The 25308-nt window shown below is 40.5% G+C and overlaps 2 protein-coding genes across 3 annotated transcripts in view; one reads left to right on the top strand and one right to left on the bottom strand.

Moving 5' to 3' along the window:
- The window catches only part of FGD6 (FYVE, RhoGEF and PH domain containing 6), a 151834-nt gene extending 141053 nt beyond the window's left edge, over positions 1–10781 (bottom strand). For both annotated transcript variants that reach the window (XM_053585574.1, XM_053585575.1), the window contains exons 1-2: positions 10477–10781; positions 1856–4274 (exon numbers count right to left, since the gene is read on the bottom strand). In XM_053585574.1, the coding sequence (XP_053441549.1) occupies positions 1856–4274; positions 10477–10492 (2435 nt within the window). In that variant the 5' untranslated portion in view covers positions 10493–10781. The remainder of the gene's footprint in view (positions 1–1855; positions 4275–10476) is intronic.
- Positions 10782–11004: 223 nt separating this feature from the next.
- The window catches only part of VEZT (vezatin, adherens junctions transmembrane protein), an 87441-nt gene continuing 73137 nt past the window's right edge, over positions 11005–25308 (top strand). Inside the window, exon 1 of the mRNA XM_053585588.1 lies at positions 11005–11140. Coding sequence (XP_053441563.1) covers positions 11105–11140 — 36 coding nt within the window. The 5' untranslated portion in view covers positions 11005–11104. The remainder of the gene's footprint in view (positions 11141–25308) is intronic.

Here is a 25308-nt window from a genome sequence, read left to right as displayed (position 1 = left end):
AATGTTTAGAGAGCAGGCAGCTATAAACAGACTAAAGTCAGCTATAAGAAAAACGTCAAGAGGCTCGGCGCCTATAGCACAGTGGTTACGGCGCCAGCCACATGCACCAAGGGTGGTGGGTTTGAACCTGGCCCAGGCCAGCTAAACAATAATGACAACTGCAACAAAAAAGTAGCTGGGCATTGTCCCAGCTACTCGGGAGGCTAAGGCAAGAGAATTGCTAAAGCCCAAGAGTTTGGGGTTGCTGTGAGCTGTGACACCATAGCACTCTACTGAGGGGGACATAGTGAGACTCTGTCTCAAAAAAAACTAGGCAAGAGAGAAAAAGTAGGTTTTTTTAGGTAAAGAGGAAGGACAGAGAGGATATAAGTGAAGAAAAATGCTAGGGGCTCTGTGCCAGCTACATACACCGGAGCTGACAGGTTCGAACCCAGCCCGGGCCTGCCAAACAACAATAACAATTAAAACCAAAAAATAGCTGGGCGTTGTGGCAGGCGCCTGTAGTCCCAGCTACTTGGGAGGCTGAGGCAAGAATATAGCTAAAGCCCAAGAGTTTGAGGTTGCCGTAAGCTGTGATGGCACAGCACTCAAACGAGGGCGGCATAGTAAGATCTGTCTCAAAAAAAAAAAAAAAAAAAAACAATGGGGCGGCACCTGTGGCTCAAAGGAGTAGGCGCAGGCCCCATATACTGGAGGTGGCAGGTTTAAACCTGGCCCCTCTCAAAAACTGCCAAAAAAAAAAAAAAAAAAGGTTAAGAATGTCTGACAGTTAAAACAACTTCAAAAAATTAACTTTACTTGGCACACTGACTTGTTTGAAAATTGTATTGATTCAATTCACCCAATTATGCTTTTTTAAACCATCCCTGACTAGTGCCAGGCACGTATTTCTTTCTTTCTTTTTTTTTTTTTTTTTGGCCAGGGCCGGGTTTGAACCCGCCACCTCTGGTATATGGGGGCTAGGGCCATACTCATTCAGCCACAGGCATCGCCCCCAGGTATGTATTTCTACAAAGTCACATTTTAAGATGCTTAGGACTCAAAGGCCTGAAGTTAATAGCCTAAGAATAATATCTGAAGGCTTCAAAAAGGGTCTGTGTGCTTTTTTGTTAAACACAAAACAAACACTTGGAATACAAAGCAAAGGCTACCTTTGTGGCTACAGAGAGGGAAGGAAACAGCTGCAGTGGTTTCCTTTACCTACTTTTCATTCATTCTCTCACACACCCAACCAACAACTACTGGGCCCCTTGCTTAGCCTCATGCAGGATAAAAAGATATGACTGGAATTCTTCATGGAGTTTCAAACTGAACACAGAACATCAGACACATCAACAAATTATTAAACCATAGGATGGACTGAGATTAAAGGCTATCACAGCATAACTGGCTGGTCAGAAGAGGGAACACTTCCCACTAGGAAAGTGTAGAAGCTTTGTGGGCTCGGCACCTGTAGCTCAAGTGGTTGAAGTGCCAGCCACAAGCACTGGAGCTGGCGGGTTCGAATCCAGCCCAGGCCTGCCAAACACCAATGACAACTACAACCAAAAAACAGCCGGGCATTGTGGTGGGTGCCTGTAGTTCCAGCTACTTGGGAGGCTGAGGCAGGAGAATCGCTGAAACCCAAGAGTTTGAGGTTGCTGTGAGCAGTGATGCCACGGTACTCTACCCAGAGCGACAGCTTGAGGCTCTGTCTCAAAAACAATGAAGCTTTGTGAAGCCAAAGACTGATGATCGTGCTTTCTAAACCATACCCTCACAAAGTGATTTCCCCCCTGCATTCCTGTCTCACAGGCTGGTTGAGGGTTAACTGCATTGATGCGTGTAAAGTGTCTGCCCGGCACCTAGGGGTTACCTGGAATGCTGATGTCTGGGTCCAAGTGGCAGCGGGCCATCTGGAGCTTCATATGGCTCTTCCACCTCATACACATTGGCATCGGTGTCCTCTATGCTGCTGGGATTCTGCCATTCCTGCTCTGGAGTTTTCCCTACAGCCATAATGAACGGCAAGTTCTCATATTCCGGTATTTCCTCATAATGGCGTATATTTTCATACTCTGGGGCACAGAGGCTTGTAACTGACTTGCAGGGTGTCTTAGGTGATGACTCCCTGGAGAGCATTCGGTCATCCAAAGACTCAGCTCTCAGACCATTAGCTGCACTGGTCTGGCCCGGAGACTTCCTCCCCTTCTTTTGAGATTCCAGGCTGTAGTTATTATCTGCAGAATATGCCTTCATAGGTTTACTTCTCCTCCCTTCTCCTACCAACAAGCCATGCCAATCACCTTCGATCCCCTTCCGTTCCCTACGGCAGAAGCTGCCTGCCGTTGTGTCTCCAAGTTGGCTACTCCTGGACCAAAATTTCTGAAAGTCACTCTTCATGAAACAGATGGACAGTTTCATGTTGAGCAACTTTTTAAAAGAGTTTTTCTTTGTAGAATCTTTGCAAGGTTTGGTGCACCTTTCCATATCCACAGCAGACAATGACTTTGCTCTAGGCTTGGTAAGGGCAGTTGAAGGCTCACTACTGGAGGTGACAGACTTTAAGGTTTCTGGGTTCCCTGAAAAGGGTAAAATAGGATGAGGTAATTTCCACACTGGCTTTTCAGAAGCCTGCTTAGGCATATCAAAGGAGGATGACACACCATGGTTCTGGGCACACAAATGCTGAAGATGATTTCTTTCTAGACTTTTCTCTGAATTTTTTTCATTTGAGGCGTAAGAACTTTTCTCCACAAGCTCCTCAGATGCAGCCTTTTTAAGCACACCTGTAGCAGGCAAGCTGTGTCTTTGAGGTTTTGGGGGAACAATCCTTGAGGAAACTTCCTCTTTTATTACAGATTCCTTTTGCATTTGAGGGGTAGAAACTCCCAGGTTACAGGCAGTAGGCAAATGTTCATTGCAAGTTAATTTGAGCTGCTTAGGCAGGCTCATAGATAGAGTACTGCATCTTATAAAACTGGTCCCTTTGTCCACACCAAGTGATGTACTAGAACCATCTATTGTAGTGCTGTCAGGAGTCAAATCAGAGTCTGTATCTAATGAAGGTGTCGTTTTTTCAAAGGAAGATGTTCCCTGACACCTGGCTTTCTGTGACTTGACGAAGTCCTGTCTGTCACTGTTGGGCTCCACATTCAATTCACTTTTATTTCCTGGATTCATTTTGTCCACCTGTTCCTGGCTACACAAAACATTCAAATGCGGAACACTGATTTCATTGTTTTTCAAACTATCTTCGCTGAGACAAGAAGAGCTGCTGTTTGAATTGTCTGGTTCCTCAGTACTTTCACTAGGGGTATCTACATACTTTTGGCGTAAGAGACGAGCAGCGCGTGTCTTTCTGGGCTTGGGAGTTGGAAATTTGGGGGTATATGGTACTGAGTGGATTTCTAAGGGACCAAGATCTTCGACTTCTGATTTTTTACTAACTTCATCTGAAGATATAAAAGTACCCTTTTCACCATTTTCTAGAGCTTCTGGTTTGGAGGAATAAAAGTCACTATTGCTTTTTTCGCTGCCATCCTGACAAGCTTCAAAATTTTGAAATTCATCACTAGGAAGCTTTAAGTGGCAATTATGATGATCAGGAACATTTTCAAAGCTGGGCGGGGAAGGTGACAAATCCTCAAATTCAATTCTGAATTGTCTGTTTGAATTACAGCCACCATTCATTTCTGGGTTGTCTACGGACCTATGCTTCTTTGAGGAAATAAAAGGTGACGTTCGGTGTGTTAAGACATCTTTGAGCTTCCCTTCTAGGACGCTTGCCTTTAAAACTACATTAGTCTGGTTTTTGGCCTTTTCACCATGACAATCGTATTTACTCATAGTTTTTATAGTCAAAGACTCATCAAGTTTACAATTTTCTAAATTTTCATTCATTTCCAGGGGCGCTAAAACAAGCTGCCTTACACACAAGTTCTCTCTATTCCCAAGCTTGTGGATACACGAGGAACTACAGGGACACATTGGCAAAGTATAATCGTTATTCTGCTCTCCTACATTTTTACAATTAAAATTGGCAGTGCTTTCCAGTAATTCTCGTTTATGCTCTTCAGGGTTGAAAGTAATTTTCCTTGAGGGTGACTGCCCACCATCTTGAACAGAACTCTTCAGAACTTTTGGTTTGGGGGCTATTGCAGGTTTGGCTTTCTTTGTTGACTGCGGAACACTAGAAATCACAATGTCAGGTTTAGGAGCAACAGGAGGTGGAGCTGGCTTGTTATTTGCCGCAATAAACTTTGGCTTGGGGGCCACTGGTGGCTTCTTAATCTCTAGAAAGGCAAAAAGAGTAATTTGATATTAAAATAACCAAAGCATTTGATGACATTTTTACTTTTAACAATGTGAACTTGCATTTTACTAGGTAGATTACGTTACATTGTATGGAATCAGTATTACTCTTGAAAATTCCTTAAATGGTCCTTCAATTCCAGTACACATAGCTTTGGGTATATTGTGCACATTAAAGTAAGTTCAATATAGTTTTTCTATCAACTTTTGAACAGGTTAGCAGTGTAATTAAAGAACTGACTTCTGCATGGGATCTGTATAGTAGTTCTTCAGTTCATTTGCTGAGAGTTGAAAATGTGTAAGTTAAATGTAGGATGCAACTCTTTAAGCTTCTCATATGGATAAGCAATCATATTCTTCTACCTTAATGATAATATAATAGAGTTGTATACATGCCTTTTATCAATGATCTGTCTGCTTCAATAGACAGAACCCAAAAAGAATATAGAAAGCAGAAATTTTCTAAACTTAAAAACTGAAAATGAGGGCGGCGCCTGTGGCTCAGTCGGTAAGGCGCTGGCCCCATATACGGAGGGTGGCGGGTTCAAACCCGGCCCCGGCTGAACTGCAACCAAAAAATAGCTGGGTGTTGTGGCGGGCGCCTGTAGTCCCAGCTACTTGGGAGGCTGAGGCAAGAGAATCTCTTAAGCCCAGGAGTTGGAGGTTGCTGTGAGCTGTGTGATGCCATGGCACTCTACCGAGGGCCATAAGGTGAGACTCTGTCTCTACAAAAAAAAAAAAAAAAAAACTGAAAATGAATTCTTTGGTATTATTTGTGTATTAATTACTATTAATTAATAACCCCTGCACAGAGACATACCACCTCATAATAAAGGTGGCAGTGCTTTACTCATAATAAAGGTGGTATTTCTCTGTGCAGGGGTTATTAATTGGGGATTTTCATTATGTTTTCTTAAGGAGCTACATGTATCTAGTCCCTACCACAGATCTAATCAATTGGAGTCTCTAGGGATAGATTCAGGACATCTGTATTTCTTTTTTAAGTTCCACAGGTGATTATGTTGTTTATCCTTCATTAATAACCACTGTTCTAGTGCATTTAAAAGTTGCCCACAATTGCTAGTGTAGCAATTCTCCTTGACTATATATATAAAAAGTATGTAATTCACACTTATTATACCATGCTAGATTTATTTATACATACCTGCTTCTAGCTTATAGGAACCTAATAAAAGCTTTACACAAAAAGACTGAGAAGCATGGCCCATGATTTTGTGATTGATCTTAGCACTTTGGGAGGCCAAGGCAGGAGGATCACTTGAGGCCATGATTTAAGAACAGCCTGGGCAACAGATTCCATCTCTACAAAAACCTGAAAAATTCACCAAGCATGGTGGTGTGTGTCTGTAGTCCTAGCTATTTGTGAGGCTGGGGCAGGAGGACAACTTGATCGCAGGAGTTCAAGGCTGCAATGAGCTATGATGGAGCCACTATACTCCAGCCAAGGCAGCAGAGTGAGACTCTCTCAAAACAAACAAACAACAAAAAAAAGCTTTACACAAAAGACCCACAAAATAAAAATATAAATAGAACCTGTATGTCTGTATTCTTTTATGTTCCTTTAGGTTCTCCTACCTACATTGTTACTTATCAACCATATTTTGCCTAAGTGGCTTGAGGTATAAAGTGTTTAATACTTCTTAAACTTAGATTTGTTCCTCTGACAGAATCAAATACTTAATAAAACCTTAATTTACTGAAGAAAACTTGAAAAAATATTTCCTGGAAAAGACTGCTAGACATTGTTTAACTAAACTAGACATTGTTTGAAGACACAGAGGCTTTGATATTTCATTTGGTGATGATTTCTTTTCAACAAAGGAAATTAGTCACAACACTTGGGAAGATATTACATGGAAATGAGCAAAACAAACAAACAAACAAAACTCATGAACAAGAAACAAACAAACAAAAAACCAAATAGGGTGCTCTACTTTCTTTTACCAACCAAGGAAATTTCCCAAACCCCTAATACTATGTGTACAACAAAGATTATATGTTAACAGATGTCTTCTCACTCAATTTCTAGGTATATTATTATTTATAGGTATACAAGTATATATTATCATAAATAAGGAAGATAATGAATTATTTTTCAAAATAACTTAATATAAATTTCTAAGCTACACAATTTCAGTTAGCTGCTCAGTAAGCATATTATTAGTTTAGGTTAAGTTTTTTTTTTTAAGGCAGATAATACTGTGAAATCTTTCAAAGCCTAATGATAAAACATGTTATAAGGGGCTATTTAAACTATTTTTACACAGTGACAGCCCATACTATTAAGCTCTTGATCTATTAAGTCCTTAGAGAACGCATGAATGCCTTAGGCCTCTTCCCTACTTCCCATCCAAACTCAATAAAAACTGACAGACTGTCGTGTTGATTTCATTTCTGTACCCTACACCTCTGGGATTTTTGAAAGAATTTTTTTAAAATGTCAGTTTTGCAAAATAAAAAGCGTTCTGGAGATTGGCTGTGTAACATGAATATGCTTAATACTTCTGAACTATACACTTAAAAATGGTTAAGATGCTAAATTTACGTTATATGTATTTTACTACAATTAAAAAAAACCCACCTCATCTCATTAAATTAATCTTTTACTGTCTGGATCTTAGAGCCTTGTCATTTAACCAATTTATTTTTGATTTTTGTTAAATCATTCCCCTCCTCAGTACCAATTTCACTCTTTTCTTTAAATGTGTTTTGTACATGAATCTGCTTCCAAGTGACAAAAATTCTCTTACTGTCACTGAAATTCAATTAGCTACATATGAGCTAAGATTGATTCCCAATAAATATAGCACAGCATTATGTACCTAAAGCTTTCAACACTTACTCAAGGAATTCAGTAACTGTGAACTTCAGCTTGCCATTGTTCGTTTACCTATGTATTAGAGGAAGCCAATAACTTGGGGACCTGGCAAACTTAATTGAGTGCCTTGTGCAGACCTGGCTTCCTCATTTTCCTTACTTGTAAATGGAGGAGTTGAACAGATCTCTAAAGTCCATATGAATCTAAGATTGTAACTTCTGAGATAATTGCCTTGGGAAAACCCTGATATGCTGTAGCCTCTTTCTCCTGTTTTTCTTCAGTGTACCCTTGTCTTCACCACTAGAAGACCAGCTCCAGTTTCAATCACTGCTATATCCTAGCACTGAACACAGGGCCTGGGAATAATCAGAGCTGCCCCATACATATACTTTTTAATAAGTTTCAGTAACAGGAAATTTCTTTAAAAAAAAAAAACAAAACAATATCCATCTTAATATAGAATAATATTTTGAAAAGTGAGCAGAAATAACTTCAATAGGATTATTGAATAATTCCTTAATTATTAATAAACAGGAACAAGTATTCGACTGAGTCACTGGTATAGCAATATCCAAAATCCTTCATGATTATTATTTTAATGGCTCTATTTTGAAAGAAACATAACTCAAAAATATAAGCCATTAGGTTAGAGTCTGCTCCGATATCAACCTCTTGAAATAAATACATGATGTTTGGCAATCCAGCACCTTTGGATCTTAATACTGTATCAACAGTCAGACCCAAAGCTTCCTAGAGCAAAGCAGCAAATCTTTTATTTACACAGGTGTTTGGCTCCAGGGAAATATAAGGTAAGAAAGTAAAGCACTAAAATATAAGGTAAGAAAGTAAAGCACTAGTAACCATTTCACTAACTATTACAAACATACTCGTCATCTATTACACACAGATGGTTGTGGTTCCAGGGTATACTCTCCTCAGCCAGGCGTCCTCAAACTGCGGCCCGCAGGCCACATGAAGCGCTGTGAATTGTATTTGTTCCCGTTTTGTTTTTTACTTCAAAATAAGATATGTGCAGTGTGCATAGGAATTTGTTCATAGTTTTTTTATTTTTAACTATAGTCCGGCCCTCCAACAGTCTGAGGGACAGTGAATTGATCCCCTGTTTAAAAAGTTTGAGGACGCCTGCTCCTGGCTATTAGGCCAGCCAAACAGCAAAGCACAGACTTGGTGAGACAGAGACTTGTAAATGTTCAAAGACACACAAAATATTCACCTATACTTCTCTCTCCTTTTTCATAAACTGCTTAGAGTAATTCTAAAATCTCTCCTAAGGATCCATTCTTTCACAGAGAATTCCAAGAAAAACAAGCTTTTCTTGTTTGGGATACATAGGTACATCTTAAATGTTCTACAACACTCCTCTTTTTTTCTTAAATTAAACCAACCCTCCCAAATACCACACAGATTAAATTTGAAACAAACTTTCCCTCCCCAAATTGCAAATAACTTTCCTAAAAGTTTTAATGATTTGACTACTGTTCCAAAAGGGCACTATAATCAGCTTGTAAGAACTATGTATACATAATTTTGTAAGAATGGGGTGGGAAAAAACTCCAGTTCTCTTCCACAGTCCTCATTTAGACACAAGAGAGAATTATAATAAATCTTAACAGATGGTTAAGCAAAAAAGTAGTTAATGCTTCTCAGCAAGCCCTGCTAAAAACCAACTAACTCAGCTAGACACAGGAAGTGTCCCTCTCTTAAGCACCACAAAAATGTTTGTGGACTTCTTTAATTGTAAAGCTGATAAAATATAAAAATAGCTTATTATTCTAGGGTAATTCAAGTGAACGAATCATAAACTTCCAGATTGAGACCCAGAAATTAAATTTACATATAGAAATATCAAAAATTAAATGCTTCTGGACTTGTTTATTATAACTTGTTAGGACAGAAAATGAAAACTGATACATATAAGACATGAATATTTTAAATTCATTTGTATAAAAAAGGGGAAGAACTAAAATTGGCTGGAAATATTTTTAAATTTACAACCACTTTAAATTTCAATTAATTACTTGAACAAAGGTAAGGCACAGAAATTTGGCACAGAAAATAATTTACCTTTGTAAGTAGAAAGTCTCCCTTTGCACAGAAAAGAGTTTATAAAAACTTTAACTACAGAGTGCATGATGACATCTCATATACATACATATAACATCAAAAAGAAAGATCTCTGCATCTTCAGAATATTTCATTCCCTGTCTTCTTTTCCTATTGGCTGACTTCTTCTTTCCTTAGTTGTAATCTGATTACACCCACCAATGCAACACTACATTGTATCTAGGCTTTAGAAATAATACAAATCAGAACATTTGGAGTGCTGTTTGACGGTTTCAAGTTGCAGGGATTTTAAACAAATGCCAAAAAAAGCAATGAAAGTTTAATCTGATACTTAAGTGCTGATTCTAGAAGTAACTTTGACGGGAAGCTTTAAACTATTACAATTTCTAATGAAAAATGTAAAAAGACTAAAAAGCCCTTAGTACTTCGCTTAATACAGTATTAAGTTCTGGTTTAAAAATTAGACTACGTTTTTATAAAGTGACTGTAACACACTAGTAATTATTTTGAAATATAAAAACTGTTCCTTAAGAATGTTCAGAAGTACAATGTCCAGAATTGCTCAAAATCCACACAAAGGTAAATACAGGCTTTGTCATCTGGATGAAGGGGAAAGGACTACGAGAGGCAGACAGAAATTAAGGCTCTGTTTACACCAACTAGGTAGAAATAGAAATATATAAAAATATATAAATGATTGGATGAAGATGAGCAAAACAATTGCCATCAGCAGTCCTACTCCAACGCTTCTCAGGTAATAGGGGTAAAACCACCAGGACAGGAATAACAATGTCTTCCCCTCTTTATCTAATAAGGAAAAGGCTTTCCAGCCGATACTCGGTTCAGCGCGACTCAGCATAGTTCCCGAGTTCAATATCCTGGGAACACTGACCTTTCCTAGAATAACCGATTTCTTAACATAGGAAGCTACACTGTTCTCGTTCGCAATGGCCAAGTCGCTCTAATTGTTGGAGAGTTGAGCAAACGCCCTCTTTATATTTCGCCTCTCACCAAGGCGTTAAAGAGCGGGCCTCCCTTTGAAGGTGGGGGTCCCAAGAGATCCACGATTTCCAAAGAGACTCTCTCCGCAGGAAGAGAGAAATCCCGCTACAACCCCCCGGGATCCGCACTTGTCGCCGTGCGGGGGAAAGGCAGAGAGCACACAGCTCGCCCACCCGGCGAAGAAAGTTGCTCCCGAGCCCAAGCCCAGGAGCGCTCCCAGCAAACTTTCCAGCTGCAGCGCGAGCGCCGTCACTTACCCGCGGCAGAAGTCATGACTCCCCCGTGCAGTTCGCTTCCCCCTCGCGCCCCTCAATCCTTGTTCCCTTCTCAGTCCATTGTTTCCAGAGTTAGGGCAGAAGAGAAAAACCCCAGAAGCACCCACATTCCGTCCCGCCGCCCCGCTGCGCAGCCTGAGCGCCGCACAAAGGATGCGGCCAGCTCCAGCCACCCAGCCGCGCTCCCAGGCGCGAGCCGCCAGCGGCGGGCGGGCGAGCACGAGCGCCGCCCCGCCGAGCTCCCGGCCGCCAGCCAGGCGCGGGCACGAGCAGGGCTCACCGCGGCTCCGCCGGCGCGTGTCCCGCTCCAGCTCTAAAAAAATCAGAGCTCCAAGCGCCCCCTGCTCGTCGCGGCGGTAAAAGGCAGACAAAAGCCTCAGACTCCACCAGTTGGAGGGCTCGAGCTTCATCCCGCTCCCGCCCCTCCCGTTCCCACGCTCACCCCTCTGAGCCAATAAGCGGGCCCAAAAGGAGAGGCGTGAGCGGCGAGGCATGCTGGGAATTGTAGTTTTCTAGACCCACGGGACAGACAGAAACCGAAGTATCGGTGCCGCCTGTTCTCCCGCCTTCATTTCCCATCGTGCTGAGGCTGGTGGCATGGCGGAGAAGGATGACACCGGAGTTTGACGAAGAGGTGGTTTTTGAGGTAAGTGGAAAATGGCGGTGGATGTGGATTGCCTTTGTTTGAGAAGGACGAGAGGAAAAGCGAGGAGGCAAGGCGATCCCGGGGCGAGGGATCGAGTGACGTGCTACTGCTGGCCTGGACCACCGAACCCCTGTGATTTGTGGGCCTAGTATCAGCCGCAGCCTGACAGGTGTAGCGGGAGGCGCCTGGGCCGTGGCCGGCCTCTCCCTCGGGCCCGCCCAGAATTCCCAGCCCGGGCCGGGTTGCCAGGCCCGTGGGCGGGAGCCCTGTCTGTCCATCCCCCAAGGAATGGATGCGCGGCTGGGGGGCTGCGCCTGGTTGGGGCGGGGCCGAATCGTGCATTTTACCTACACACAACTTAACCTCCTCTTTTATCATTCTCGATTTGGGGGGTCAGTATCCAGAAGTGCTTCAGTTACCGTTCACAGTCTAGGCGTGGCTCTTGGAATGAAGGCAGCAGGTGCCGGTTTTCTATCACGGTTTCAAGTCTGTGTGGGACCTACTGTGGATGGTTAGAGCCAGAGCGTTTCAGCGTTTAGAATCGATTCTTTTGTCCTTTGCTGTTGCGCTAGGTGTATCCAGTTCTAACTCGAAGCTGTGGATGTGAATGAGTGCTTTTGTGTGGGACTGTTTTAAGACATTTTCTGCCATCTTGAATGAAGAAAATCAGGCGAGTGGTTTTGGTGCCATTTTTCTACCTGACGAGGTCAAAACTCAACATCTCTGTGTATCCCCTTTACTTCTGGTCATTCAACTAGATGTTAAATGTTTTATAAAGAAGTGGTTACTGCCATGCGACGGGAGAGCGAGGCACTGACATTAGAAAATATTGAATGTTGAAATATGTACAAACTGTCACTGGAGGATTAATTTGGAAACGGTTGTCTGTTCTTGCAGTCTCCAAGAGGCTACATCTAGTAAGCGATATACAATGTGAATCTTGAACTATGAATCGGATTAGAAAGACTGAATGGAGAAAATGTATTAAACAGAAAGGGAATCGAGTATGTATACCAAGGTTGGGAGGTGTGAAAATAGGGGCTTGGGTGTGGTGGAGGCTCGTTATAGAGAGTGGCTTGATGGGGCCGCAATGTAAAAGTAATGGAAAATGGGGCCATTTTACCAAAATGAAGAGTCTGGGGGTGAGTTCATTAGGGAAGACGAGGTCCTGAATTTTGGAAATGAGAAGAGGAATAATGTAATAACACCTTGGATCGACGTTTCTAATTTAAAATTGAGGTAACAATTACAGATTGAGTATGGACTTGAAGGAGAGAGAAATGTATGTTGCTTAGTAAGGTAAACAGGGTGGATGTATTTTTTTAACCCCATTATCTTCTTTCATCTCTGAATTTCCTACAGAGTAATACATGCTCAAAGAACATTTTACTGTAGAAAATAAGCTAAGAAAATGAAAATCATCCATTATCCCACCACCCAAAGATGGCTACTATTAACTGCATAGTATGTGTTCTTACAGACATTTTTTTCTGTGTAATATGTTTAAGTGTGTGTAGTGTCTTTTTAACCCAAAACATATGCCACATAGAATCTTGTATATATTTTTCACTTGAATTTATCGTCAATATTTCCCTATTCATCATTCTTTGAAAAACATTATTAATATCCCATCATGTACATGTATCCTAATATAACCGTTTTCCCCTTATTGGATAAAATTAATACCCATGTTTGTAATCAACACTGACATAGCCTATCTTTAACTGCAACTCTGATTTTCCTCAGAATAATTTCTAGAAGTGGAACTAGTAGGTCAAAGGATATGAACATTATATTTATGCAGAAAGATTCTCATTACCATTAAGAATAAGAGAGTATTAGTTTCACCAAATCCTCAGTAACAACTATATTAGTTTCCTTTAATCTCTGTTAATTTAATAAGAAAAAATAGCATTCCATTGTTTTAGTTTACATTTTGTGCATTTATACATTTATTGGCCATTTTTATTTTTTTGTTTGAGGATATTTTTTGCTCATTTTCTTTGTTTTTTATGGGCTAGTCAAGTGATGCTCATTTTCCTATTTGATGCCAGCTTTTCAAAAATTGATTTGCCTTAGTTCTTCATATATTACCAAACCTTTGCCATACTTGTAGAAAAATTCTTTGTTTGCTATTTATTATACATACTAACTTTTATGGCAGTATAATTTGCATAAAGTACACAAATCATAACCGTGCATATTGGTATATTTTCATATGTTAAGCAAACCCATGTAACTAGCTCCCGGTTCAGGAAAGAGATTATCACCAGCACACCTGAAGCTCCCCTCCTGGTCCTTTTCAGTCACCCCCAAGATAGCCACACTATTCAGACTTATAATATCTAACAGATTAATTTTGTCTATTTTTATTGTTTATACCCTGGGCAATTGCATGTATATGTTCATTTGTATCTGGCTTTTTTGCTCCCTGGCTTTGTAAGGTTCATCCATATTGTTACATGAGCATTTTTTTATTTCTCCGGAGTATTCTATATGACCATTATTTAATCCATTCTTCTGTTGGTGGTTATTGAGTAGTTAGTTTCCAGCTTTAAATTATGAGTGCTACTATGAACCTTTTATTATGTGTTTTGTTAAACAGATTTCTAAGGGTAAATACTTGGAAGTAGAATTGCTGGGATATAGGAAATATTCACCTTCTGTAGATATTGGCAAATATTGTTCCAAAGAAGTAGTATCAATTTATACTGCCGACACGAGTTTATGATGAGAGGTCCCCTTGCTCCACATCCTCATCAACACTTGCTAATTCAGGGGTTTGGGTCTCCCCTACCCCACAGAGTCTTACTCTGTTGCCCCAGGCTAGAGTGCCATGGCATTAGCCTATCTTACCACAACCTCAAACTTCCGGGTGCAAGCGATGCTCTTGCCTCAGCCTCCCCCAAAGCTGGACTACAAGGTACCCACCACAACACTCAGGTAATTCCTCTATTTATTTGGGGGGGGGGGTGCACTTTGTCGCCCTCCATAGAGTACTGTGACATCACAGCTCATAGCAACCTCCAGCTCTTGGGCTTAGGCGATTCTCTTGCTTCAGCCTCCCAAGAAGCTAGGACTACAGGCGCCCACCACAACGCCCAGCTATTTTTTGTTGTGTTTTGGCCGGGGCCAGGTTTGAACCCCCCACCCTCAGTAGATGGGGCTGGTGCCCTACTCACTGACCCACAGGCACCGCCCTAATTTCCTCTATTTTTGGTAGAGATGGAGTCTGGCTCTTGCTCAGGTTGATCTCCAATTCCTGAGCTAAAGTGATCAGTCCTCCCACCTTGGCTTCCCAGAGTGCTAGGATTACAGGTGTGAGCCACCCCACCCAGCCTAATTTCAGTCTTTTTTATTTTGTTTTGTTTTGTTTTGTTTTTTATTGTTAAATCATAGCTGTGTACATTAGTGCAGTCAAGGGGTACAATGTGCTGGTTTCATATACAATCTGAAATTTTCTCATCAAACTGTTCAACGTAGCCTTCATGGCATTTTCTTAGTTATTGTATGTATATATACATTTTTTTTTGTGGTTTTTGGCCAGGGCTGGGTTTGAACCTGCCACCTCCAGCATATGGGGCTGGCGCTCTACTCCTTGGAGCCACAGGCGCTGCCCCATAGTTATCGTATGTAGGCATTTGTATTCTGCATTAAGTAAGTTTTGCCTGTACCCATTCTAAGATGCACCATAATGTGGCCCCACCCATTATACTCCCTCCACCCTAACCTCCCCCTTCCCTTCCCCTTCCTTGGCCCTTTCCCCACATTCTTGTGCTATAGTTAGGTTATAGCCTTCATGGGAAAGCTTTAAATTAGCTTCATAGTAGGGCTGAGTACCTTGGATACTTTTTCTTCCATTCCTGAGATACTTTGCTAAGAAGAATATGTTCCAGCTCCATCCATGTAAACATGAAAGAGGTAAAGTCTCCATCTTTCTTTAAGGCTACATAATATTCCATGGTATAGTACCACAATTTGCTAGTCCATTCGTGGGTCAATGGGCACTTGGGCTTCTTCCATGACTTAGCAATTATGAATTGGGCTGCACATTCTGATACAGATGTCTTTGTTATATTGAGTTTTGGTCTTCTGGGTATAAACCTAGTAAAGGAATTATAGGATCGAATGGTAGGTCTATTTTTAGGTCCCTAGGTATTCTCCAACCGTCCTTCCAGAGGAAGGTATTAGTGTGCATTCCCACCAGCAGTGTAGAAGTTTGCCCTTTTCTCCACATCCACGCCAACATCTCTGGTTTTGGGATTTTGTTATGTGGGCTACTCTTACTGGGGTTAGGTGATATCTCAAAGTAGTTTTGATTTGCATTTCTCTGATGATTAAGGATGATGAGCTTTTTTTCATGTGTTTGTAGATCATGCATCTGTCTTCTTTAGAGAAGTTTCTCTTCAAGTCCCTTGCCCACCCTGAGATGGGATCACGTGTTCTTTTTTTGCTAATACGTTTGAGTTCTCTATGGATTCTGGTTATTAGACCTTTATCGGAGGTATAACCTGCAAATATTTTCTCCCATTCTGAGGGCTGTCTGCTTGCTTTACTTATAATGTTCTTGGCTGTGCAGAAGCTTTTTAGTTTGATCAGGTCCCAGTAATATATTTTTGATACTGCTTCAATTGCCTGGGGAGTCCTCCTCATAAAATACTCACCCAGGCCGATTCCTTCAAGAGTTTTCCCTGCACTCTCTTCAAGTATTTTTATAGTTTCATGTCTTAAGTTTAAATCTTTTATCCAGTGAGAGTCTACCTTAGTTAACAGTGAAAGGTGTGGGTCCAGTTTCAGTCTTTTACAGATCGCCAGCCAATTCACCCAACATCATTTGTTAAATAGGGAACCTTTTCCCCACTGAATGTTTTTAATTGACTTGTCAAAGATAAAATAACGGCAAGTAGCTGGATTCATCTCTTGGTTCTCTATTCTGTTCCAGACATCTACTTCTCTGTTTTTGTGCCAGTACCATGCTGTTTTGATCACTGTCGATTTATAGTACAGTCTCAGGTCTGGTAGCTTGATTCCTACTGCTTTGTTTTTATTGCTGAGTAATGTTTTGGTTATTCGAGATTTTTTCTGATTCCATATAAAACAAAGTATTATTTTCTCAAGATCTTTAAAATATGACAATGGAGCTTTAATAGGAATTGCATTGAAATTGTATATTGCTTTGGGTACTATAGACATTTTAACAATGTTGATTCTTCCCAGCCATGAGCAGGGTATATTTTTCCATTTGTTAACATCTTTAGCTATTTCTTTTCTTAAAGTTTCATAGTTCTCTTTGTAGACATCTTTCATGTCCTTTGTTAGGTATACTCCCAAATATTTCATCTTCTTTGGCACTACTGTGAAAGGAATAGAGTCCTTGACTGTTTTTTCGGCTTGGTTATTGTTGGCATATATAAAGGCTACAGATTTATGGGTGTTGATTTTGTACCCTGAGACATTGCTGTATTCCTTGATCACTTCTAAAAGTTTTGTAGTAGAATCCCTAGTGTTTTCCAGATATACGATCATATCATCTACAAAGAGTGAAAGTTTAATCTCTTCTGACCCTATGTGGATACCCTTGATCGCCTTTTCTTCCCTAATTGCAATGGCTAGAACTTCCATTAAAATGTTAAAGAGCAATGGAGACAATGGGCAACCTTGCCTGGTTCCTGATCTAAGTGGAAATGATTTCAATTTAACTCCATTCAATACAATATTGGCAGTGGGTTTGCTGTAGATGGCCTCTATTAGTTTAGAAATGTCCCTTCCATACCAATTTTCTTAAGTGTTCTGATCACAAAGAGATGCTGGATATTATCAAAAGCTTTTTCTGCATCAATTGAAAGAATCATATGGTCCTTATTTTTTAGTTCGTTTATGTGCTGAATTACATTTATAGATTTACGCATATTGGACCAACCTTGAGACCCTGGGATAAATCCCACTTGGTCATGGTGTATAATTTTTTGATGTGTTGTTGGATTCTGTTTGTTAGGATCTTATTGAGTATTTTAGCATCAATATTCATTAGTAAAATTGGTCTATAATTTTCTTTTCTTGTTGGGTCTTTCCCTGGTTAGGGGATCAAGCTGATGTTTGCTTCGTAGAATGTGTTGGGTAATATTCCTTCTTTTTCTATATTTTGGAAGAGGTTTAGTAAAATAGGTACTAGTTCTTCTTTAAAGGTTTGGTAGAATTCTGACGTAAAGCCATCTGGTCCCGGTCTTTTCTTTTTAGGGAGATTTTGTATAGTTGATGCTATTTCAGAACTTGATATGGGCCTGTTCAACATTTCCACTTCATTCTGGCTAAGTCTTGGTAGGTGGCGTACTTCCAGGTATTGGTCTATTTCCTTCAGATTTTCGTATTTCTGGGAGTAGAGTTTCTTGTAGTATTCATTAAGGATTTTTTGAATTTCTAAGGGGTCTGTTGTTATTTCATCATTACCATTTCTGATTGATGAAATTAGAGATTTTACTCTTTTTTTCCTGGTTAGGTTGGCCAAAGGTTTATCTATTTTATTGATCTTTTCAAAAAACCAACTTTTGGATTTATTGATCTGTTGTATAATTCTTTTGTTTTCAATTTCATTTAGTTCTGCTCTGATTTTGGTTATTTCCTCTCTTCTGCTGGGTTTGGGGTTGGAGTGTTCTTCCTTCTCCAGTTGCTTGAGATATCCCATTAAGTTATTAACTTCCTCTCTTTCTGTTTTCTTGAGGAAGGCTTGCAGTGCTATAAATTTCCCTCTTAGGACTGCCTTTGCAGTATCCCAGAGGTTCTGGTAATTCATGTCTTGATTGTTGTTTTTTTCCAAAAATTTGGTGATTTCCTTCTTAATCTTGTCTACTATAACCCATCTATCCTTCAGCATAAGGTTGTTTAGCTTCCATGTTTTTGTATGGGTATGCAGGTTCCCTTGTTATTGAGTTCAGCTTTTATTCCATGATGGTCTGAAAAGATGCAAGAAATAATTTCTATTTTTTTAAATTTGCTGACGTTAGATTTGTGGCCTAGAATGTGGTCTATTTTGGAGTATGTTCCGTGGGCTGATGAGAAGAAGGTGTATTCAGTTTTGTTGGGATGAAATGTTCTGTAGATGTCTGTTAAGTCCAGATGAATGGTTAAGTTTAAATCTAAAATTTCTCTGCTTAGCTTCTTTTTGGAGGATCTATCCAGCACTGCTAGAGGGGTGTTAAAATCTCCAACTACTATGGAACTGGTGGAAATCAAGTTGCTTGTGTCTGTTAGAGTTTCTCTTTTAAATTGAGGTGCGTTCTGGTTGGTGCATGAATATTAATAATTGAAATCTCATCATATTGAGTATTAATTACCTTTAACAAATATGAAGTGTCCATCCTTATCCTTCCTTACTTTGGTTGGTTTAAAGCCTATTGCGTCTGCAAATAGGATTGCAACGCCTGCTTTTTTCTGCTTTCCATTTGCCTGGAGTATAGATGACCATCTCTTCACCTTGAGTCTATATTTGTCTTTTAATGTAAGATGCGATTCTTGTATGCAGCAGATATCTAGCTTGAGTTTTTGTATCCAGTCAGCAAACCTGTGCCTCTTTAGAGGACAATTTAAACCATTCACATTAATTGAGACTATTGATAAGCCTTTCGAGAGTCCGGTGGACATTTTTAATCCTTTTGCGACTGTGGAAGTTGGTATTTGATCAAAATTTTCTGGGTGGGTTTACTTTTGTGATGGAGGATTACGCTGGTCTTTATGGAGGATAGGTCTGAGAATATCCTGGAGAGCTGGTTTAGTTATGGCCAATTTCTTCAACATGTGAATGTCATTTAAGTATTTAATTTCTTCGTCATAAATGAAAGTCAGTTTAGCTGGGTACAGGATCCTGGATTGAAAGTTATTTTGTTTTGGGAGATTAAAAATCAATTACCATCCTCTTCTAGATTGAAAGTTTTCAGCAGAGAGATCTGCAGTTATTCTAATATTCTTGCCTTTGTAGGTGATGGTTTTCTTTCATCTGGCTTCTTTCAGAATTTTCTCCTTCATATTAACTTTAGTGAAATTGATTATGATGTGTCTGGGGGATGTCTTATTTGGGTTGAGTTGTGCTGGAGTTCTGAAACTGTCTGCTATCTGAATTTCAGAATCTCTTGGCATGTCTGGAAAGTTCTCCTTCAAAATCTCATGGAGAAGAGACTCCGTGCCTTGTGAAGCCACTTCGTCGCTTTCTGGGATCCCTATAAGACCAATATTGGTTTTCTTCTAATTATCCCAGAGGTCTCTGACTCGAGTGATCTGTTTTTTCCCTCCATTTTTCTTCCTCTTTGAGAGTTTGGGAGCGTTGGAAAGCTTTGTGTTCAATGTCAGAAATTCTTTCTTCTGCTTGCTCCATTCTGTTACTGAGGGATTCTAATGTGTTTTTCAGATCTTTGAGGGCTGCAACTCCTTGTCTCAATGTGTCAAAATCTTTGGTCATTTGGTCTTTGAATTCATTGAATTTTTGAGATATCTTTTGGGTTACTGCTTGGGATTCTAATTTGATATTATTTGCTGTCCAGATTCTGAATTCGATTTCTGACATCTCAGCTATTTGTGCATGGTATCTTGTGCTGTGTCTGCCCATTGATCCTTGGGGCAGTTGATCTACTCTGATTATTCATATTGCCAGAGTTTTTCTGTTGATTTCACCTCATGATTGTTTTTCACCATTGCCTCTGGCCGTCCTCAGAGTTGGAGAGGTGTCTGTCCAAGATTAGACCCCAGCGGGATCACTCTATTGTTGCTGAGTCTTTGTAGGGAGTGACCCTGTGTAGTTCCTCTGGGGCTGCCCCAGCCAGGGAATTCTGTTTGTGGAAGCAGCTCGGGACCCAAATCTAGCAACAGGACAGGGGGTGGTGCACACGGTGCTGGGAGTGCCTGGCGCCCAATGACTTTGGCACAGAGAGCCCAAGGCTCCAGCAGTCTCTGGCCAGGAGAAGGGCTCCACCCAGAGACAGGAAGTGCAGCTACCAGAGTCCCTGGCCAGACAAGTGGGCTGGTGTGGAGTCAGGGAGGGTATGGGAGGGAGGACGCAGGGTTGCGCAGTTCCTGGTCAGGGCGTGCAGAGGCCCGGCAGGCGTGGGTGGCGGGTAGGGGGTCGCGCAGCTCTTACCAAGTTCTGGGTGGGAGCCAATCGTGGTCGTGGCCCCTCGGTGCCCACGACTCCTTCTCAGAGTGCAGCCTAGGCTGGCGTGCGACGCTGGTCTCCAGGGTCTCCCTCTGCGCGGGCCTAATTTCAGTAGTTTTTGTTTCATCACGTGGGTAATTATGTTCTGATATCTCCCTGTGGTTTTAATTTCTGTTTCCCTGATAAGAAAGTTAATACGTTTTATGTATTTTTTTAATGATGTTTTATGTATTTATTTGCTAATTGTATGTCTACTTTTGTGAAGCCGCTTCAAGGTTTTTGTTTTTTTTTAATTAAATTGTAAACACATAGATCATGTATACATTGATGCATTTATGGGGTACAATGTGCTGACTTCATATAGAATTAGGAATGCTTACATCACACTGGTTAATATATACCTCATCTCGTTTACTTAATTATTGTTTTAAGACATTTATACTCTATACTAATAGATCTGACATGTACCCTTGCATTATGCACCATAGATACGATCCCACCATTCACCCTCCCTCAATCTGACCTCCCCCCTCCCTTTTTATCCCCCCTCCCCCCTCCTTCATCTTGGGCCATAGTTGTGATCTATTCTTCATATGAATGTGTGAGTCATTGTAAATTGCTTTCATAATAGTACTGAGCACATTAGATATTTTTCTTCCATTCTTGAGATACTTTACTAGGTAGGATATGTTCCAGCTCTATCCACGTAAACGTAAAAGAGGTAACGTCTCCATTTTTTAAGGCTGCATAATATTCCATGTATACTTGTATCACAATTTATTAATCCATTCATGGGCCGATGGGCACTTAGGCTTCTTCCATGACTTGGCTATTATGAATTGAGCTGCAATGAAAATCTGGTGCAAATATCTTTATTATAAAGTGATTTTTTGGTCTTTTAGATATACACCTAGTAGAGGAATTGCAGGGTCAAACAGCAGGTCTACTTTTAGATCCCTGAGTATTCTCCATACTTCTTTCCAAAAGGAAGGTATAGGTTTGCACTTCCCACCAGCAGTGCAGAAGTGTTCTGTTTTCTTCACATCTGCACCAACATTTGTAGTTTTGGGATTTTGTGATGTGGGCTAATCTTACTGGAGTTAGATAATAATCTCAAAGTGGTTTTGATTTGCATTTCTCTGATGAGCATTTTTTCATATGTCTGTAGGCCGTGCGCCTGTCTTCTTCAGAGAAGTTTCTCTTCAAGTCCCTTGCCCACCCTGAGATGGGATCACTTGTTTTTTTCTTGCTAATATGTTTGAGTTCTCTGTAATAAATTAAACCTTTGTCGGAGACATACCTGCAAATATTTTCTCCCATTCTGAGGGCTGTCTGCTTGCTTTACTTACTGTGTTCTTGGCTGTGCAGAAGCTTTTTAGTTTGATCAGATCCCAGTAATGTATTTTTGGTGTTGCTTCAATTGCCCAGAGGGTCCTCCTCATAAAGTATTCTCCTAGGCCAATTTCTTCAAGTGTTTCTCCTATACTCTCTCCAAGAATCTTTATAGTTTCATGTCTTAAGTTTAAATCTTTTATCCAGTGAGAATCCATTTTTGTTAATGGTGAAAGGTGTGGGTCCAGTTTCAGTCTTCTACATGTTGCCAGCCAATTCTCTCAGCACCACTTGTTAAATACAGAATCTTTCCCCCACTGAATATTTTTGATAGGCTTATCAAAGATCAAATAACGGTAAGTGTCTGGGTTCATCTCTTGGTTCTCAATTCTGTTCCATATATCTACCTCTATTTTTGTGCCAGTACCAAGCTGTTTTGATCACTATAGATTTATAGTATAGTTTGAAGTTTGGTAGTGTGATTCCTCCTGATGTCTTTGTATTTCTGAGTAATATCTTAGCTATTCAAGGTTTTTTCTGGTTCAATATAAGCAAAGTACTTTTTTTTCCAGATCTTTAAAGTATGACAGCAGTGCTTTGATAGGATTGCATTAAATTTGTAAATTGCTTTGGGTAATATGGACATTTTAACAATGTTGATTCTTCCTGGCCATGAGCATGGTATGTTTTTCCATTTGCTAACATCTTCAGCTATTTCTTTTCTCAGAGTTTCATACTTCTCTTTATAGAGATCTTTCACATCCTTTGTTAGGTAAATTCCCAAATATTTCATCTTCTTTGGTACAACTGTAAAGGGAATAGAGTCCTTGACTTTTTTCGGCTAGACTATTATTGATATATATAAAAGCTACTGATTTGTGAGTATTGATTTTGTATCCTGAGATGCTACTGTATTCCTTGATCACTTCTAAGAGTTTTATGGTTGAGTCCCTGGGGTTTTCAGGTATAAAATCATATTATCTGCGAAAAGTGAAAGTTTGATCTCCTCTGACCCTATTTGTATACTCTTGATCGCCTTCTCTTGCCTGATTGTGATGACTAAGACTTCCATTACATTGTTACAGAGCAGTGGAGACAATGGGCAACCTTGCCTGGTTCCTCTATTCAATATGATATTGGCTGTGTGTTTACTGTAGATGGCCTCTATCAGTTTAAGAAAAGTCCCTTCTTTTACCTATTTTCTTAAGTGTTCTGATCATGAAAGGATGTTGGATATTGTCAAAAGCTTTTTCTGCATCTATTGAGAGAATCATACGGTCTTTGTTTTTTAGTTTGTTTATTTGATGTATTATATTTATAAATTTGTTTTGTTTTGTTTTGAGATAAGAGTCTCACTTTGTCATTCTACCCTGGGTAGAGTGCCATGGCGTCATAGCTCACAAGAACCTCAACTCTTAGGCTCAAGCAGTTCTCTTGCTTCAACCTCCCAAGCTAGGACTACAGGTACCGAGTACAGTGGGCACAGTGCCTGGCTACTTTAGAAATGGGGTCTCGCTCTGGCACAGGCTGGTCTTGAACTCATGAGCTCAGGCAGTCCACTCGCCTTGGCCTCCCAGAGTGCTAGGACTACAGTTGTGAGCTACCATGCCCACCCTCCACTTCAAGATTCTTACATATTTTTTTAAGGAGGTTATCTCTTTCTTACTGATTTAAAGGAATTCTTTTTTTTTTTTTTAGACAGAGCCTCAAGCTGTCACCCTGAGTAGAGTAATGTGGCATCACAGCTCACAGCAACCTCCAACTCCTGGGCTCAAGCAATTCTCCTGCCTCCGCCTCCCGAGTAGCTGGGACTACAGGCACCCACCACAACGCTCAGCTATTTTTTGGTTGCAGCCGTCATTGTTGTTTGTTGGGCCTGGGCTGGACAAATGTATGCGGCTGGCACCTTAGCCTCTTGAGCCATAGGTGCCGAGCCTAAAGGAATTCTTTATGTACACTAGATACAAATCCTTTATTGGATATACATTTGGCCCTCTGTATCCATGGGTTCCCTATCCACAGATTCAACCAACCGATCAAAAAACCAAAAAAGGCCCAGGCGCAGTGGCTAACACCTAATATCTAGCACACTCGGAGGCCAAGATGGGTGGGATGTGTGGATCTCCTTTGCTTACAAATTCAAGACCAGCCTGAGTCAGGTCTAAAAATAGCCAGGCATTGTGGTAGCTACGCAGGAGACTGAGGCAAGAGAATTACTTGAGCCCAAGAGTTTGAGGTTGCTATGTTGTGACACTGTGGCACTCTACTGAGGGAGACAAAGTGAGTCTCTGTCTCAAAACAACAACAACAACAAAGCTGTGGGTGATTAGAAGCAGGGTGGCTCTCACATGTAATTCCAGCTACTCAAGAGGCTGAGGCAGGAGAACTGCTTGAAGCCAGGAATTCAAGACCAAACTGAGCAACATAGACAGAGCCCTGTCTCTAAGAAAAATGGAAACTAATTAGCTGTGTGTGCTGGCACACACCTGTAGTCCCAGCTACTTGTAAGTCTGAGGCAGGAGTATCCCTCAAGCTCAGGAGTTTTAGGCACCAGTGAGCTATGATTGTGCTGCTGTACTGTAGCCTGGGTAATAGAACAAGATCTCTAAAGTAAAATAATATAATGAAATAAAGCTATACAGTATAACACAGACTGTATTTACATAGCATTCACATTGTATTAGGTATTATAAATAATCTGGAGATGAGTTAAAGTATGAGGGAGGATATTCATACGTAATACACACATACTATGCCATTTTATATAAGGGACTTGAACATTCGTGGACTTGGTATATGCCAAGGTCCCGAGACCCATCTCCTATGAATACCTAAGGATAGCTGTATATACTTCAAATATCTTATCTCAGGCTATATGTGGTTCCTCGGTACTCTTTTATTTATTTATTTATTTATTGCAGTTTTGACCAGGGCTGGGTTTGAACCCGCCACCTTTGGTATATGGGACCGGCACTCTACTCCTTTGAGCCACAGGCGCCACCCCGTACTCCTTTTTTGAGACAGAATCTCATTTTGTCGCCTGAGTTAGAATCCAATGGCATGATCATAGCTCAAACTCAAACACCTGGGCTCAACTAATCTTTCTGTCTCAGCCTCCTAAGTAGCCTCACCTCACTACAGGTGTATGCCACCATGCCTTGCTAATTAAAAATTTGTTTTGTAGAGATGGGGTCTTCACTATGTTGCTCAGACTGATCTTGAACTCCTGGCTTCAGGCAATCCTCCTGCTCAGTCTCCCGAAGTGCTAGGATTACAGGTGTAAGTCACTGCGCCTAGCCATCTCTGCCCTATCTTAACAATATCTTTCAATGAACAGAAGCTCTTAACTTTACCATGATCCAATTAAACCTTTTTCTTTTATGGTTATTGCTTTAAAATTTTTTTTTGCTTCCTTTGAGTCCACAAAGATATTTTCTTTAAAAGCTTTATTTGACCTTTTTATTTAGATCTGCCATCCATCTGGTGCTGATTCTTTGTGTGGAATCAAGTAAAGATCAACAATTTTTTTTTCCCCACATGGTTGTCCAGTTGACCTAGAAACATTTACTGAACAATTTTTTCCCCACTGAGCTGCAGTGTTTCCTTTGTTATGAATTGGGGTATCTTTCATGTGTAGATCTGTTTGGGGGCCCTTCTTTTCCATTTGTCATTTTTGTCATGACCATATTATTTTAAT

This window comes from Nycticebus coucang, chromosome 3 (genome assembly GCF_027406575.1).
Source record: "Nycticebus coucang isolate mNycCou1 chromosome 3, mNycCou1.pri, whole genome shotgun sequence".
NCBI classification, from domain to species: Eukaryota; Metazoa; Chordata; class Mammalia; order Primates; family Lorisidae; genus Nycticebus; species Nycticebus coucang.
This window is presented reverse-complemented; position numbering and strand designations above follow the sequence as displayed.